Genomic DNA, 14,664 nt, shown 5'->3' with positions numbered 1-14,664 from the left:
CCAAAGACTGGTAGAACATCTCTGCCTTACAGGCCCTATGGAATTGTAGAAGATCCTGTAGGGCCCTGATGGAATTCAGCAGAGTTCCACCATGTTGAGGAAAGCCGGATGTCTTTGGGGTCATGGATAACCAGCAGATTGCTGTTAAAGGAGTGTACTGCTCTTCCAGGGACATAACGGAGGAGATGGCCCCATAGATATGTTGGTCCCTGCCTGCACAAGGCCTTGAAGGTTAATACCAAAACCCTGAACTTGACTCAGTACTCCACTGTAAGCCGATGTAGTTGGTGCAGCACTGGATGTATATGTGCCACTGCATTCTGGATCAGTTGGAGCTTCCAGGTCAGACTCAAGGGCAGGCTTGCCCTTGACTGTTAAGTTTTAACTGTGGTCTGTCACAGAGGTGCTACCAGCAGAAAATGATACCTGCCACACCAGGGACAATGCCAAGATATTCCACAGCTATACTCCATTTGTAAGCCATGCAAGAACATTGTCCTGATCTGCATTTTAATACTAATCCTCCAGAGCTAGAAAGGAAACAGATATTACATCTCTTAGAAGAAATGTTTATATCTCATCTCCTGACTGTTAGATGCAGTACAAATGTGGATAAGCAATTCTCTCTCAACCCCCCCTAAATTGAACTAGCAGCCAAATGCTAATGATCTTCTCATTAAAGATAAGTCTTAAATCTTCTGTGTGCCTTGCAGAAACAGCTCTTTTTGCTGTCTTGAAACAAAATAGTTTATGGTGGCCATAAACCATAGGCCCCTCTTGCATTTAAACTTTTTCTATTACATCCAGGTCCCTCTTTAATCAATCACTTTGTTTAAAACATTTCTAAAACCACTGCCACCACTCAAAATAGTTCAAAGCAATAAAAAGAAACCAAAACACATGCAGTGAAACCAGGAGTCGTTTTGTAGAAAAACATGTGGTGGAGTTCATTAGCATAACTCACCAGCCCCCACCAGCAAAAAGCAACCTGATACAAGAAAGGAGAGCCCCAGGCGAGCAAGGCCTGCTTGGGCTGGCTAGAGATCCAGCCAGCCCAAGCAGGCCTCACTCACCTGGGGCTCTCCTGGGCTGCCCCCTCTCCGAGTCAAAAGGCTAGCAAGCCACCTGCTGCCCAAAATCACATACGAAGTGGAGAAAAGGTGGCACGGGCTTCTTCAGGTGTTAATGAGGGCTGCTGGAGGCATGGCAAAGCCCCTGCTGGCTGGCTGGCCACTCTCCTAATCCAGGGATTGTTATGCAGCTGCACCTACTATTCAATGGACAAGGTAGGTGGGCAGGAAGAGGGGGAAACATCAGAAAGATTCAGGAGCTGTGCTCCTGTGAGCTCCTGCTGAATTTGAGGCCTGAGTGAAACCAAACAGACCCTCAGAACCACCAACAAACTGTTCAGTTTAAAAGCTCTTTGAAATACAACAGTTTACAATCCTTCCTGAACATAACCTGAGAATATATGCTGCATAGCTCTAATTGCAGCTCATTCCCCAACACTGTGGCCACCACAGAAAATGAAACCTTTCAACAGGCTGCAGTTCACCTCACCTCCCTGTATGAATTATATCAGTAAGCTACTACAGGTAAAAGATTAACTGGTGAATGCACATTTACTGGGGGGATGGTCTTTCAAGATAGGTGGATCCAATGCTGTGAAAGGCTTTACATGTCAAAACAATCACCTTGAATTGATCCCAGAAACAAACTAGAAATCAAAGCAAAGCCTTCAGAAACATTAATAAAAGAAATAAAATGTCTTGTTGCAGAAAACAAATCAGCTGCAGCATGTCATACCAGCTGCAGTTTCGAAGTTATTTTCAAGGGCAACCCCACCTAGAGCACAATGAATGGAACCTAGCCTTATGACTGGCAGCCTAATCATATTTACTAATAATCAAAACCAAACAAACTTAACCAACCTTGACAAATGAATGATCGAGGAGCTGGCTAGCTGTCCATCTCATCTTTGGATCACTCTCCAGGCAGTGAGAAAGGAAGTCTTTTCCTTCAGGGCTTATCCTTTCTGGTATGGGAGGTTTGTGACCCATTCCTACCCTATACATGATCTGGAAGTTGTGTTCATACTCATGCCAAGGCCTCTGCAGTGAAGTAGAGTAGTAATGAAAGGGTCATTGTCCACTTGGATTTCTTAGCATGTGCTTAATGGTGATTGCTACTAGCCTAGGAACTTGAGAACCAGAATATGATCTGATGGCCACAAGTACAATATGGCCCTACATTGGACCAGCATATTCTTTTGAATAAATACACATGCAGAAGTGGTGTAGATAACTATTATACAAAATGGAGAATAAAGCAAATGGTGAAATGGTGAAAAATAAAGTAAAATCCAACACAAAGAATTGCAGTTCTAAAATAACAGAACCAGTTTTAATGGTCTAAAGGCCTCTTTCCTCAATTAAAAGTGACCAATTCAGTGTGCAATTCTGGAAGCCCAACAGTACACCATCAAATATAATGTGACAATTTAAACTATTACATAATGATATAAGGGGCAAGGAATATGTTTTATAACTATGTTACCCTCTATTCACCAAATGGTATATCTATTCCCCCATAGAGAAGGGGCACTATGTTGTGCTTCCCCCTTTTTATGTGCCATTCTTATTGGCACCATCTTACTGGTGAGACCTGTTGCACAGGGGAGGGTGGGCTATAAATCTAATATATAAATACAGTATATAACCAGAAACGTAGAACAAAAAAAGGAGAGAGCTCTCAAAACAGCAGCAAACAGACAGATTAATTTTTATGTTAACAAGTAAACTGATGCCTTCAACTCTTATTTTTTTTTATTAGACTTATATCCCGCCCTACCCCACAAGTGGGCTCAGGGCAGTTACAACATATAAGAAACATAATAGACATTAAAATTTATAATCTAAAAACAAATTTAAAACAGAAACAAGATGGCAACTAGAACAAACAGCTTCAAGGCAATCCATAGTGCCTCCTGCAAGATGTTGGTTCAATTATTGTGCCTCTCATCTTTAGAATTTTCCAATCCTCCATGGAACTGATTCCTTATTTAAAATAGTTAAACCACACCTTCCTACAGTGTCTAGGGCATTAGATATTTATACCCCGCTTTCCTCCCCAGTGGCAACCCAGAGTAGTTTATACCACTGCTGTCTCATCCATCATTTTCCTCCCAATAACTATCCTTTGATGAAGGCTAGGTTGAGGGTGTGTGGCTGGATCCAAGGTCACCCATAAAGCTCCTATGGCAGAGCGAATACTGAAACCTGCATCTCCCAGATCCTAGTCTGACAATGTAACCACTAGGTAACAGAAAGACCATGGTCATATTCAGAAGGGGGGCGGCAGTATTATGCACAACCAGAACAAAAGCATAAAAGCAATTTCACAGATTATAATTGTCATCCAAAGGATTAAATCATTGATACAACATCTGTAACATAATGGAAGAGCAAATACTTTGAATGCAGAAGGACTCAATCATTGGCATCTAGTTAAAGGCTCTGCAGTGGTAAGTGTTGGGAAAGAGCATGGAGAGCTGCTGCTAGTCAGTGCAGGCTTTCCTGAGCTAAGAGGACTTCACTCAGGATCTGACTTGATATAAGGGGTGCATGTATGTGTTTCTTCTTCTGGAGGAAACAAAACACATCTTTGCACTACCCTTCATTCAGGTGTTTTCATACATATATAATACATCAGGTGTTTTCATACATATATAATACATCCCCAAGTTATGTCCACTTTAATACTATAATCAACAAAACATCTTCAAATAATCCAAAATTCCAAATACAAACTCTCTTCAGTATTTTCAGTGATAGTAACAGAACATTGGAACTGCCACACAGCTGCATCAATACTGACAGTTGGCTTGATCTCATAAAATATGCTTACCTTACCAGTGACCATTTCAATCACAACACAGCCCAAGCTCCAGATGTCTGCTGCACGTCCATGGCCCTCTCCTTTAGCTCTAGTAATTACTTCAGGGGCCATGTATGCTTTGAAACAACATACACAATGACATCAGTTTATGCAACAGAAGAAACAGGATGCTTCTAAACAAATGAATTGATTTTTGAAACCAACGATGAATCACCTTTTACTGTTCCCCAATATTAAGGACAAGTGGGCCATAAGGCGACATACCCTCAGCTCCTTGTCTGAAATGCTTACTATAAAAATATCCTCACAATGTTCATTTTAACCCAGATATCCCCCTTAAGAAATGGTTATAGTTCTCATATTTGATGCAGTACAACAGAAATGCCTTCACAGGAAGTCAAAGTTAGCTGCTACAGAAGCAGAAGTCAATTTCTGTAAAATAATCAAATTCGAGCAATGCTAAAGCATCCCCCCACATTGAAAAGTAAAGATGAAATGGAAGCACATAAGCGATGGAATAACAGCTTATAACATACACCAAATCAGAGTACAGCAGCTGTTGGTGGCTACCACTTTGGTTTTTTCAAGCCTTTTAAAAGGCTTTCACGTTATATAAATAAACCTGGCATCCACAAAAGCTTATAACAGGACAAAAACTTGTCAGTCTTTTACAGTGCCCCAAGACTCCTCTTCATTTTTACTGCTATAGACCCAGTTACCCCTTCAGAATTATTACATTCAAAATTGTATTACTTTTTGATACTTACAAATAAAAAAGACAAAGCATTTTTGAGTGTTTTAGAAGCTGCAAAGTGGTTCTCACACTCTCAGGTAACTAAGTTATCACTAATAGCCAAATCCGTGCAGCAATAGGGCCAACACAACTTGGATTTAGAATTCTAGAAACCCACAGGTTTTCAGAAAAATTTAATGCTTGAATTAAAAAAAAATACAAGCAAAACACAAAAACGTAAGAGCAATGTCACAGAACAAACAGAATCCCACTGGAGTTCTGTGAGAAAGAAAGGTGGTAATGGCGAGAAGGAAGAGACACCTTTGCCAAGGGATGGGGAAGTTGAGAGGAAATGTGATTCCCCCTGATCCATTATTTCTCATAAATTACATTCTTGTACCCCATATTTGGGAATGGGGGATGAGACTGGATTATCTAAAGCTGCCTATGGTCCAGGAGAGACGAAAAAGGAACATCTTACTCATATGCGTAACTCAGGCTCTTTAGATGCTATGCTACACAAGAATCACCTCCCTGTCCATATAGTCCAGCATCCTGCCTCCCACAGTAGCAAGCCAGCCAGCCACATACCTTGAAGGTTTACAATACAGGGTACTGAGGCCATCTAAACTGAAATTTATTACTACACCTTTTGTGGCAGTGAATTCTCTGTTTCGTGAAGTACTTTTCTTTCTGTTTCCTGAGTCCACTGCTAGTTATCCCCACTGTGTGCTCTAAAATTCTAGTATTATGAGAGAGGGAACTCTGCAATTTCTGCAAAGCGCATTAGCTCTTTAAACTTTCTTAGATTCCTCATCACCTTTGTTACTATTTGATTCAATGTGTGTGGGGGGGATGATACATTGACATGTGTTTTGTGTGTGAGAGAGAGAAGCACCAGGGTGTCACAACACCAGTATAACAAAATTTGCTATAATTGGATAAAAGCTATTTAGGGCCTAGGTGCTTAAAATGCACCTATGACATTATATTTACACAGTAAACCGAATGACATTGGAAAAAAGACCATCAAACATTATATAGCTCTCTACTAGACAATCTCCAACATGAATTTTAGAATATAGTAACTTTCATCACATATCATATAGAAACATTCAATGTATTTATCAGGGCTTTTTTAATAGCAGGAACTCCTTTGCATATTAAGCCACTCTTATGTAGCCAATCCCCCAAGAGTTTACAGGGCTCTTCTTACAGGGCCTACTGTAAGCTCTTGGAGGATTGGCTACATCAGGGGTCTGTGGCCTAATATGCAAAGGAGTTCCTGCTGCAAAAAAAGCCCTGGTATATCCAAAATTAGGCAACACCCATGGTCAAGGAATATGCATTAAGCTGAAATTTTCCACAGTTCAATATAACAAATAAAACAGTGAATTGCCTTGACCACTTAAACTGAGCTAGGCATTGACCATGGGTCAGGAGTGGCAAGACTGCGGCTCGGGAGATACATGTGGCTCTTTCACACAAAATATGTAACTCTCAAAGTCCCCACCGTCCCATCAGCTGGCTTGAAGAAGGCATTCCTCTCTTTAAATCACTTCTCCAAACCAAGTCAGCCAGCAGCTTGGAGAATGCATTTAAAGTTGCTTCCTTTCCATTTCTCCCTCCCTCCTCTCTTCTATTTGCCTGTCTTCCTTCCTTCCTCTCAAACATCTGACATTTATTCTATGTGACTCTTATGTTAAGCAAGTTTGGCACCCTTGCTCTGGACTATGAATAAAATTTTAAAAAACAATGTTATGTATGAAATTTGAGATAAACCTCAGCACATTCCCCTGCATTGTGCTCTTTTGTCTGTAGAAAGAATTATAAAATGGGAGAGTCCATGGAAGATCCTGCTGTAGGGAAAGGGAAGTGGACTATGTGGTTTTCAGGACACTTCCTATCATAACCCATCATTATATACTCATATGGGCCTTGGAAAGATGAACAAAGACTCCCTGAAGTTCAATTAAAAGTACAATGTAAAGACATCTCAGAAAAGCAACTCAGACGTAAGCACATTTTTAAATACAATATTAACAAAATAGAATATTTTATTGGCTAACCATTCATATTATTTCTAAGGGTGTTTTTAAAGCTCCTGTCTTACCTGCAGTCCCCAAAGTACTGTTCACTTCACCAGGCATTGTCTGTGTGTTATTCTTTAGCTTTACTGAGCAGCCAAAGTCTCCCAATTTAATCAATCCAGATGAAGTAAGGAAGATGTTTGCTCCTGTAATTTTAACAAAAAAGTTAAGTAACACTAAGTCCCAACTGATAGCCAGATAAACGAAATGAATGCAGGTTATTACAGAGTGGTCAGCCTCAATTAATAAACTGATAGTTTACTCACAACTGAAAGTATGAATAGCTTACCTCACCTGCCTGCCTACCTGCCTTCCCTCCCGGCTCTCAAACATCTGACATTTATTCTAATCTCACAGTCACCAACCCCAGCCCCCACTTCACTTCCAGAACATGGGTGAAGGGCTTTTTAGCAATCTGGACGTGACAGCATCATCTGCCCTGTGTTCTGCTATGGTCTCTAATGACTAAGCACACTGAGTTCCCCTTTCAAGCACTCCCAACTTGCTTCCCAAGTAAATTCTGTGTGGCAGCTCCACAACTGTCAAAACTGTCACATGCACATTTTGCCCCAGAAAAGACAAAGCTAGAATAGCTTGCAGAAGCTCCAAAAATCTCCTATCTGGGGCAGAAAGGGTTTACACAAAATATGTTAGCTGGGATAATTTAACCTGTTGTGGTATATGTTTCTTTAAGAGGACTGGATAAAAGGAGTGTGAGTAATTGTAGCTGGGAGGAGTGTTTCATACTTGTGTGACAGAGAGTAATAGACTGCTTTGCAGACTAACATGGAGGTATTACTTATAAGATATAACAAATTGGAGATGAATTGGGATGGCTTTTTTTGACTTTGAACCCACCAGCATTTTTTTAAAAAACAAAGTCCAAGTGGATTTGTACATTTGATAGTTATCTGCTTGCAATTAGTGATAACAGAGGCGTCTGAAGAATGGAAGTTTGCACTGCTTATTCACTCTTTGGGAGTAAAAGGACAACATATTTTCTGCACATTTTCTCTTACTGATAAGTACAAGACTACTCTTACTGCACTGAAGGATTTTTTTGTGCCCAAAGTTAATCCAGTTGCTAGTCATTAAAAGTCCCATCAGCACAAACAGAAGTAGGGGGAAGTCAACTTTACAATATATTGCAGCCTTGAGAGACTTAATTTGGCTCCTTTGAGCTCAGACTGTTGGTTGATGATTTGATTAGAGACCAGTTAGTTGAAAAGACAATTACATCTTGTGTGGAGAAACACCATTTTGGGCCTATGTTTGTCTGGGAGTGGTTGGAGGAGTCTCTCAAACTCTTCTTCCTCCCCCCCTCCCCTCCTGTCTGGGAACAGCAATTCTGAGGAGGCCTCCTAGAGCGACAGGAAGTCTGTCAGGCTGGTCTCCCAGAAAGCTGCAAGCAGAAAAGCCAGTTCCTGGGCGGGAACGGGGTTTTATATTAGAGGTTTTTGGAGGGAAACGGGCAGTTAAAAGTTGTTAGGGGAAGCTGATAGTCAGTTGAGCTTGATTTGAGTCTTCGAGACTGGTGAGTCGGTTCTAGATGGTATGGTCAGGGCCAGTTATATATTAGGGAAAGAAGGAGCGTTTATCCCAACTTTCATTTATTACTTCTGTTCACCCTGTATTTAAAAATGCCTGTAAATAGTTGCTTGTTTTAAATAAATGTTTTATTTGTTTAAAAGGTAGTCCCTCTGTACCACCAAGGTTCCCCAACAGCCTTAGATCACACTACTGTTAGAGGGGAGTCCAGGGAAGATATACAGTTGGCAAGGGTGCCAGTCCTCCAGGGGACTCCCAAAGAAGGACTGTGGTCTCTGTGTGAACCTGGTGCTGGGTTGGCAGAGGACCTTGAGGCCACAGAACCGGCAAAGGGGATTGGGAGTCCTGTTCCTCTCAGTCAGGAACCCCTAAATTGAACAGGTGGTGGCAGTGGGCCCTAGTGGTGGGAAGAAGATAAACTCCCTCCAAGGGTTGGCAACTCAAAAGGGAGTTGACGGGACTGGGTCTGAAGGCAGAATCGAGCCGGTTCCGTCACATCTTGCATAAGGGAACGGCTGCTTTTGGAGCTGGAATTCTCACTGGATAATGCAATAACAATAGCACCTCTGATTGAGGCAGCTTTTAATTAAACTAATATGATACACTTGGGCACTGGACATGGACTATAAAAGGTGGAATTGCTGCAGAAAGTGCCGATACAGAGTCATGATCCTGTAAAGAGCTAAAGGAACATGTTGAAAAGCCAGCAAAATAGAATGTCAACAAAAATGTGTTTTCGTTAAAAGCTTTCAAGGATTTAAGAGGATGAAAAGCAGCTGGAAACTGTCTCTGGCTACAAAGAGGGAAGCCAATTTGTGGTTGCACAAATGGACCAAGTCAAGAGGTCATGGATCATTGGGATCACTGACTTTCAACACGTGATTCACACCTTGAATCCCTAATGAAATTCAAGGTTGAAGCAAGTGCAAGGGTGGTTATCCCTTGAATAATCCGATCAACATGACTTCAGTGGAAAAAAACCCACACATGCATGTTTAGTGTAGTCTTGTTATTCTTCCAACTACCGGACCACATCATTCTTTTTCCCACTCAGGGGAAAAATCAAAATTGTAATTAATGGAACCCCAGGAGCTGAAAAAAACTCTTATTTCCACCAAGCTGCTGCTCTCTTTCCCGGTAGTAACCTAGAGATGTGAAGGCCCGGAAAAAAACTGGAAAAATTCGGGGGGAAAAAGGTTTTTCCCCATTTTTTTCCTGAAGCCTTTTTTTGTTCCCCCCCCCAAAAAAAATTTGAAAAATTGAAGAAAAGAAATTGATTATGGAATGTTTTATTTTAACATGATGAATAAAATATTTTAAGACAAGGTGTTCAAATATTTTCCAAATCTTTTCTAAAAAATATGTATAAGATTATTCTAATTTCTGTGCACTGAGGACAAGCAAGTCCTAGGTCAAGCCAATTCACTGAGAGGAAATATGAATAATTGTTACTTCTGGATTTTTAAAAATTGTTTTGTGGAGGTTTTTTCTGTCTGTTCCACATAAACAGTTCAGGAGAGTGTTGCTCCATTTGTTACAGTTACAAATAAATATTATTTAAAAAGTTAATTCTGTTTGTAATAATTGTTTGGATACACTATATTTTTAATATGCTAGTTGTGATAATTTCATGCCAAGTAAAATTGTCCATAGTCATATTTTATTTCCTAAAGTAACATAATGACTTTCAATCTGGAAAAGAAAAGAAAAAGTGCTAATGTAGCATTTTTTTCAATTTTTCCGAAAATTTCTGTTTTTTCCCGAAAAAACCTGGGTTTTTTCCGAGCTTCAAAATTTCTGGAAATTTTACATCTCTATAGTAACCACAGCATTGCTCAACTTTGTGCTCAAGATCAATGGACATTTCCTTAATTTCATGTTTACCTACACACAAATAAAATTCTTTCTGGAAAAAAATGTGTTTTTGTTGTGGTTCCACGCAGCACCTGGCACATGACTCTAAGTGCCCTGCAAGGAGAGCACACTAATCTTTGTAAAAAGGTTGTACATTTTGTTAAGGATTGTCATGATCTTCAGAGTAATTACCAGGAGCATGCAATTCAAGTTCCTGATGTAACAGTTTTGAATGTGGATGGGAGTAGTCTGCATTTGAAGCAATACACACACACACACACACACTTAAGATATTGTGGCAGAAAAAAATTACGTTGGCTCTTTATGAAACACTCACTGACTACAAGCCCCAGGATGCTTTACAGAACACAGTTGCCTGGGAATGTAAGTTAGGACATTAAAGATAGAATAAGGCTATTCAGATGGGAGGGGGATAGAAAGGAGCATCATTGGCATGAAATTGTTTAGCTTTCAGTAGACCTTGTGAATCAGTTGATCAAGATTTTCTCTCTGAACGTATCAGTCCAGATGGTATCACAGGGTACTAGATATTATCCAACACTTAGGTGCTTCTGTTCTCTAGTTGTTGAGAGATATGTCAGAACAGCGACCCTATAAACAAATTGCTTATACTTAGAGAGCATTTGATGATAACTAGTTCACACATTCTGATAATATATAAAGACTGGATTTCACCATTCATTGCTGCCATGTCAGAGAGCTGAATTGCTCTCTGGGGTGTTAGCTAATTCTCTTTTAGAGATCTCATTAGAAATCCTTTTAAGAGAACTTACATTTTTCTGTAATGCTTTTGAGACTTAGAATTTGCAATGTTTAAAGGATTTAGATTTTAGCAGGTAATATACGGTATAGTTTATAAGTTGTATGACCTGAGAACTGGGAATTGCTTTTCCCTCCACTGTATTTGGGTGCATGCAGAAATAAACTAGAAATGTCTAAGGAACACTGTGAGCTGTGTTTTAGTCTCATGAATTTAGGTGCTGGGAACAGGCCTCAAATTCAGTGGGAGCTCACAGGAGCACAGCTCCTGAACCTTTCTGAGAGTTCCACCTCCTCCTTCTGAGAGTTCCACCTCCTTGTCCATTGAATAGTAGGTGCAGCTGCATAACAATCCCTGGATGAGCTCCACCACCTATTTTTCTACAAAATGACTCCTGGCTGGGAACATTTGTTGTAAGAAGTACTGGTAAGTCTTTTGATTGGTTAGAGTCAGGGAGTTTCTATAAATTAAAGGTAATAAAGACGCCGTTCCACAACAGATATCTGTTAACTCCTTGGGGGGGTGTGGAGCAGGAAATTGAGATGATGTTAGATACTGGTTCAGGAGTCTCTAGATTGTCTGAGACACTTACTTTGAAATATGTTGAGAATGCACCATTAGTGGAGCCAAAACTAAAGCTGGTATGTTATTTAAAGAATCATAAGCATAAAGAAAGCAGAGACCTTACAGCATTCACTACACATGATGGATTATTTAGATTCAAATGTGTCCCATTTGGATGGCTTCAGCCCCTGCTGCTTTTCAAAAGATGATGTCTTTAATACTTAAGGAGCAGAAAAGAGTCCAGTGTTATTTAGATGACATTATTGTATTTGGAAAGACCCCTGAAGAACATGAGAGTAATTTACAATCTGTACTGAGCTGGACTAAAACTTAATAAGGAGAAATGTAAACTTAGACAGGTGGAACTTCCTTTTTTGGGACATAGTGTTTCACAGCAGCTGGGTTGAAACCTGATTTGGACCACGTTGAAGCAATTATGCAGGCACCACCTCTCACTGATTCACAAGGTCTACATTTTGGGGGGGGGGGGTTACTTTGTGCTAGGTGAAGTTTATTCCTAATTAGGCTTTGGCCATTGATCCATTTAGAGAGTTGCTGCATGGAAGTACAAAATGAGGCTCAGGCTCATTTTGGTATTGTGAAAGAATTAATTGTCCATAGGCCGGCTTTCGCATTGTTTGACCATCACTGTCAACAATTGTAACAACTGACACTTCTGAATATGGATTGGGAGCTGTGTTGATGCAGTTTCATGAGGGTAAGGTGGAAAAGACTGCTGCATTTGCATCAAAAACATTGACTCGAGCTGAGAGAAAGTACCCTGTGGTTGAAAAAAGAGGCACTTGCATTTGTCTGGGCCATAGAAAAGTAGATAACTTATTTGTGGGGTCATTAATTTAAGCTTCATATGGAACAAAGTCCCCTGATAACATTACTGACATCAAAAGGATTGGGAAGGGCAGGGAATCATATTGCTAGGTGGGCAGCATGATTGTTCTGTTTTACCTATGAGATGGAATACAAGCCGGGAGCAGAAAATGTAACAGCTGGTTGTTTGTCCTGGCTGCCCTTGCTATCCTCAGGCATATTGCCAAAAGAGGATGCAGAAGTGGCTGCATTGCTTTCAAGTATTCCAGCTGCAGTTAAGCAGGAGAAATTCCAAGCAGCATATCTATCATGCCCAATCCTGCAGAGATTAAGGGGATTTTTTTGTGAATAAATGGCCCAAGAAGCAAAGAGGAATTGAGTCAGAGTTGTTGCCTTATTTTAGAGTATGTAGCTAACTCCATTAGAGAATGATTGTATCTTACAAGGTACACATCGATAGCTTGTCCCAGAGGAATTGTAGCCTATTTTTATATCGCTGGCCCATGATACACACCAGGGAATTGTACCCACTAAATGATTGTGAGATTTGTATCGGTGGCCTGATGGATTTGCAAGTGGAAGTAGCCATAAGGCTCATGTCACTTGTCAGTTACATAAGACAGTGATCCGCAATAAAAATTTCAGATTCCAAAGAAGTTGGGCCCCATTATTGGAAATCAACTCTTTCGGATCCCTAGCACCATTACAGCTGGTCGCATTCCCACATTCTGCTTGGGAAAAAGTTGCCATTGATACTGTGGAACCTTTTGAAACTGCCCCTATTGAATGTCATTATGCTATTACTCTAATAGATTACTTTAGCAAATGGCCTAAGATAGCTTTTACATCACAAGCTGCATCTGCTGCTGTGATTTAGCTGTAGTTTTCAGTAGGGAAGGGGACCCTAAAGAGTTGATTTCCAATAATGGGGCCCAATTCACTTATTTGGAATCTGAAACTTTTTGTGTGAAATGAAATATTAAACCTAGGAGGTCATCAGTGTACTATCTGCAAGCTAATGGAGAAACTGAACAGTTTAATAGAAGTTTGAAAGATAGCTTGTAAACAGCTAAATTGGAGGGAAAGGCCTGGATTGCTTTTATGACTGTTTTTTTGCAAGCATATAGGGCAACAAGGCATGCTACAATGCAAAGATCACTGGCAGAATTACTACAATGGGAGAGAGATGTGTACGTTAAATATTACTGGACTCTTAAAGGGAAGGACTGGTGTATCGTTACACTCTGAATTGAGAAAAAGAGTGAGCCAGAAGCAAGAGAAGTATAAAGCTTATGTAGATAAATGTAGGGATGCTAAGGATGTTAAATTTGAATGTGGCTCATTTGTTAAAGTAAGAAGACCTGGCATTTTGCAAAAGGGGGAACATGAGTTTACTTTTCCTCTTAAGATTGTGAAGAGGAAAGGACCATATACTTATAGATTATCAGATGGGCATGTATGGAATGATACTTATTTGGTACCTGTGCATCCTGATGGAAGTGAAATGAGTTTTGAATTAAATGATTCCCCTTTGTTACCAGTGATCCAAAATGACATTGGGCCTGTTCACTAGGGAACAACCTAAGTTGTCAGCTGGGACTTTCAGATACATGTTGGGAGACATTATCACCATCATAATCATCGTCTCAAGAGGCACCAGCTGTAGCAATGAAGAGGAAAGGAAGAATGAGACAACCACCTGCCTGGATGGACTATGTTATGGCCCGAGAAAAGGGGGAGATGTGATATTCTTTAAGATGACTGGATAAAAGGAGTGGGAAGTGGGAGTGATTGCAGCTGTGAGGTATGTTTTATATTTGTGTGACTGAGAGTAATCAAGACTACTTTGAAGACTAACATGGAGGTATTATTTGTAAGACATATCTGGGGTTTGTCTCACCTTAGCCTCATGTTTTGTTATTACATTTTTAATTTGTTTTTGTATTTCATTTAGGTTGGAGCCATAGTTGCACAGTATTGCATCTGTTTTGCATGCAGAAAATCCCTAGTTCAGTCTCTGGCATCCCCATGCAGAAAGCCTCTGGTTCAATCTTTGGCATCCCCTGTTTGAAGAATCAAGTTGTGGGATATGTGAAGGAACTGCCTGATGTGGGATGTTGGGGAGGGGTTGGCGATCTGGCTGGTGTACCGACCGCCTAACGCACCGGCCGGCGCCTTACCATCCCTGGTGGAGGCCGCGGCGGGCTGGGCGTTGGAGCACCCAAGGCTTTTGGTCTTGGGTGACTTCAATGTCCATGCCGACGACGCGGCTTCCAGTCAGGCGATGGACCTGGTGTCATCCATGGCGACACTAGGACTCTTCCAGGTTGTTACAACACCCACTCATCAGGCGGGACACATGTTAGACC

The 14,664-nt window shown here is 40.7% G+C and overlaps 1 protein-coding gene across 4 annotated transcripts in view; it reads right to left on the bottom strand.

The window, feature by feature from the left end:
- The window catches only part of MAP3K4 (mitogen-activated protein kinase kinase kinase 4), a 98,824-nt gene that overhangs the window by 8,058 nt on the left and 76,102 nt on the right, over positions 1-14,664 (bottom strand). For all 4 annotated transcript variants that reach the window (XM_060241877.1, XM_060241885.1, XM_060241894.1 and 1 more), the window contains 3 exons: positions 6,744-6,866; positions 3,907-4,013; positions 1,932-2,111 (listed from right to left, as the gene is read on the bottom strand). In XM_060241877.1, the coding sequence (XP_060097860.1) occupies positions 1,932-2,111; positions 3,907-4,013; positions 6,744-6,866 (410 nt within the window). The remainder of the gene's footprint in view (positions 1-1,931; positions 2,112-3,906; positions 4,014-6,743; positions 6,867-14,664) is intronic.

This window comes from Heteronotia binoei, chromosome 1, assembly GCF_032191835.1.
Source record: "Heteronotia binoei isolate CCM8104 ecotype False Entrance Well chromosome 1, APGP_CSIRO_Hbin_v1, whole genome shotgun sequence".
NCBI lineage: Eukaryota > Metazoa > Chordata > Lepidosauria > Squamata > Gekkonidae > Heteronotia > Heteronotia binoei.
Note: the sequence above shows the minus strand (reverse complement) of the source record. Positions and strands in the feature narration are given on the sequence as shown.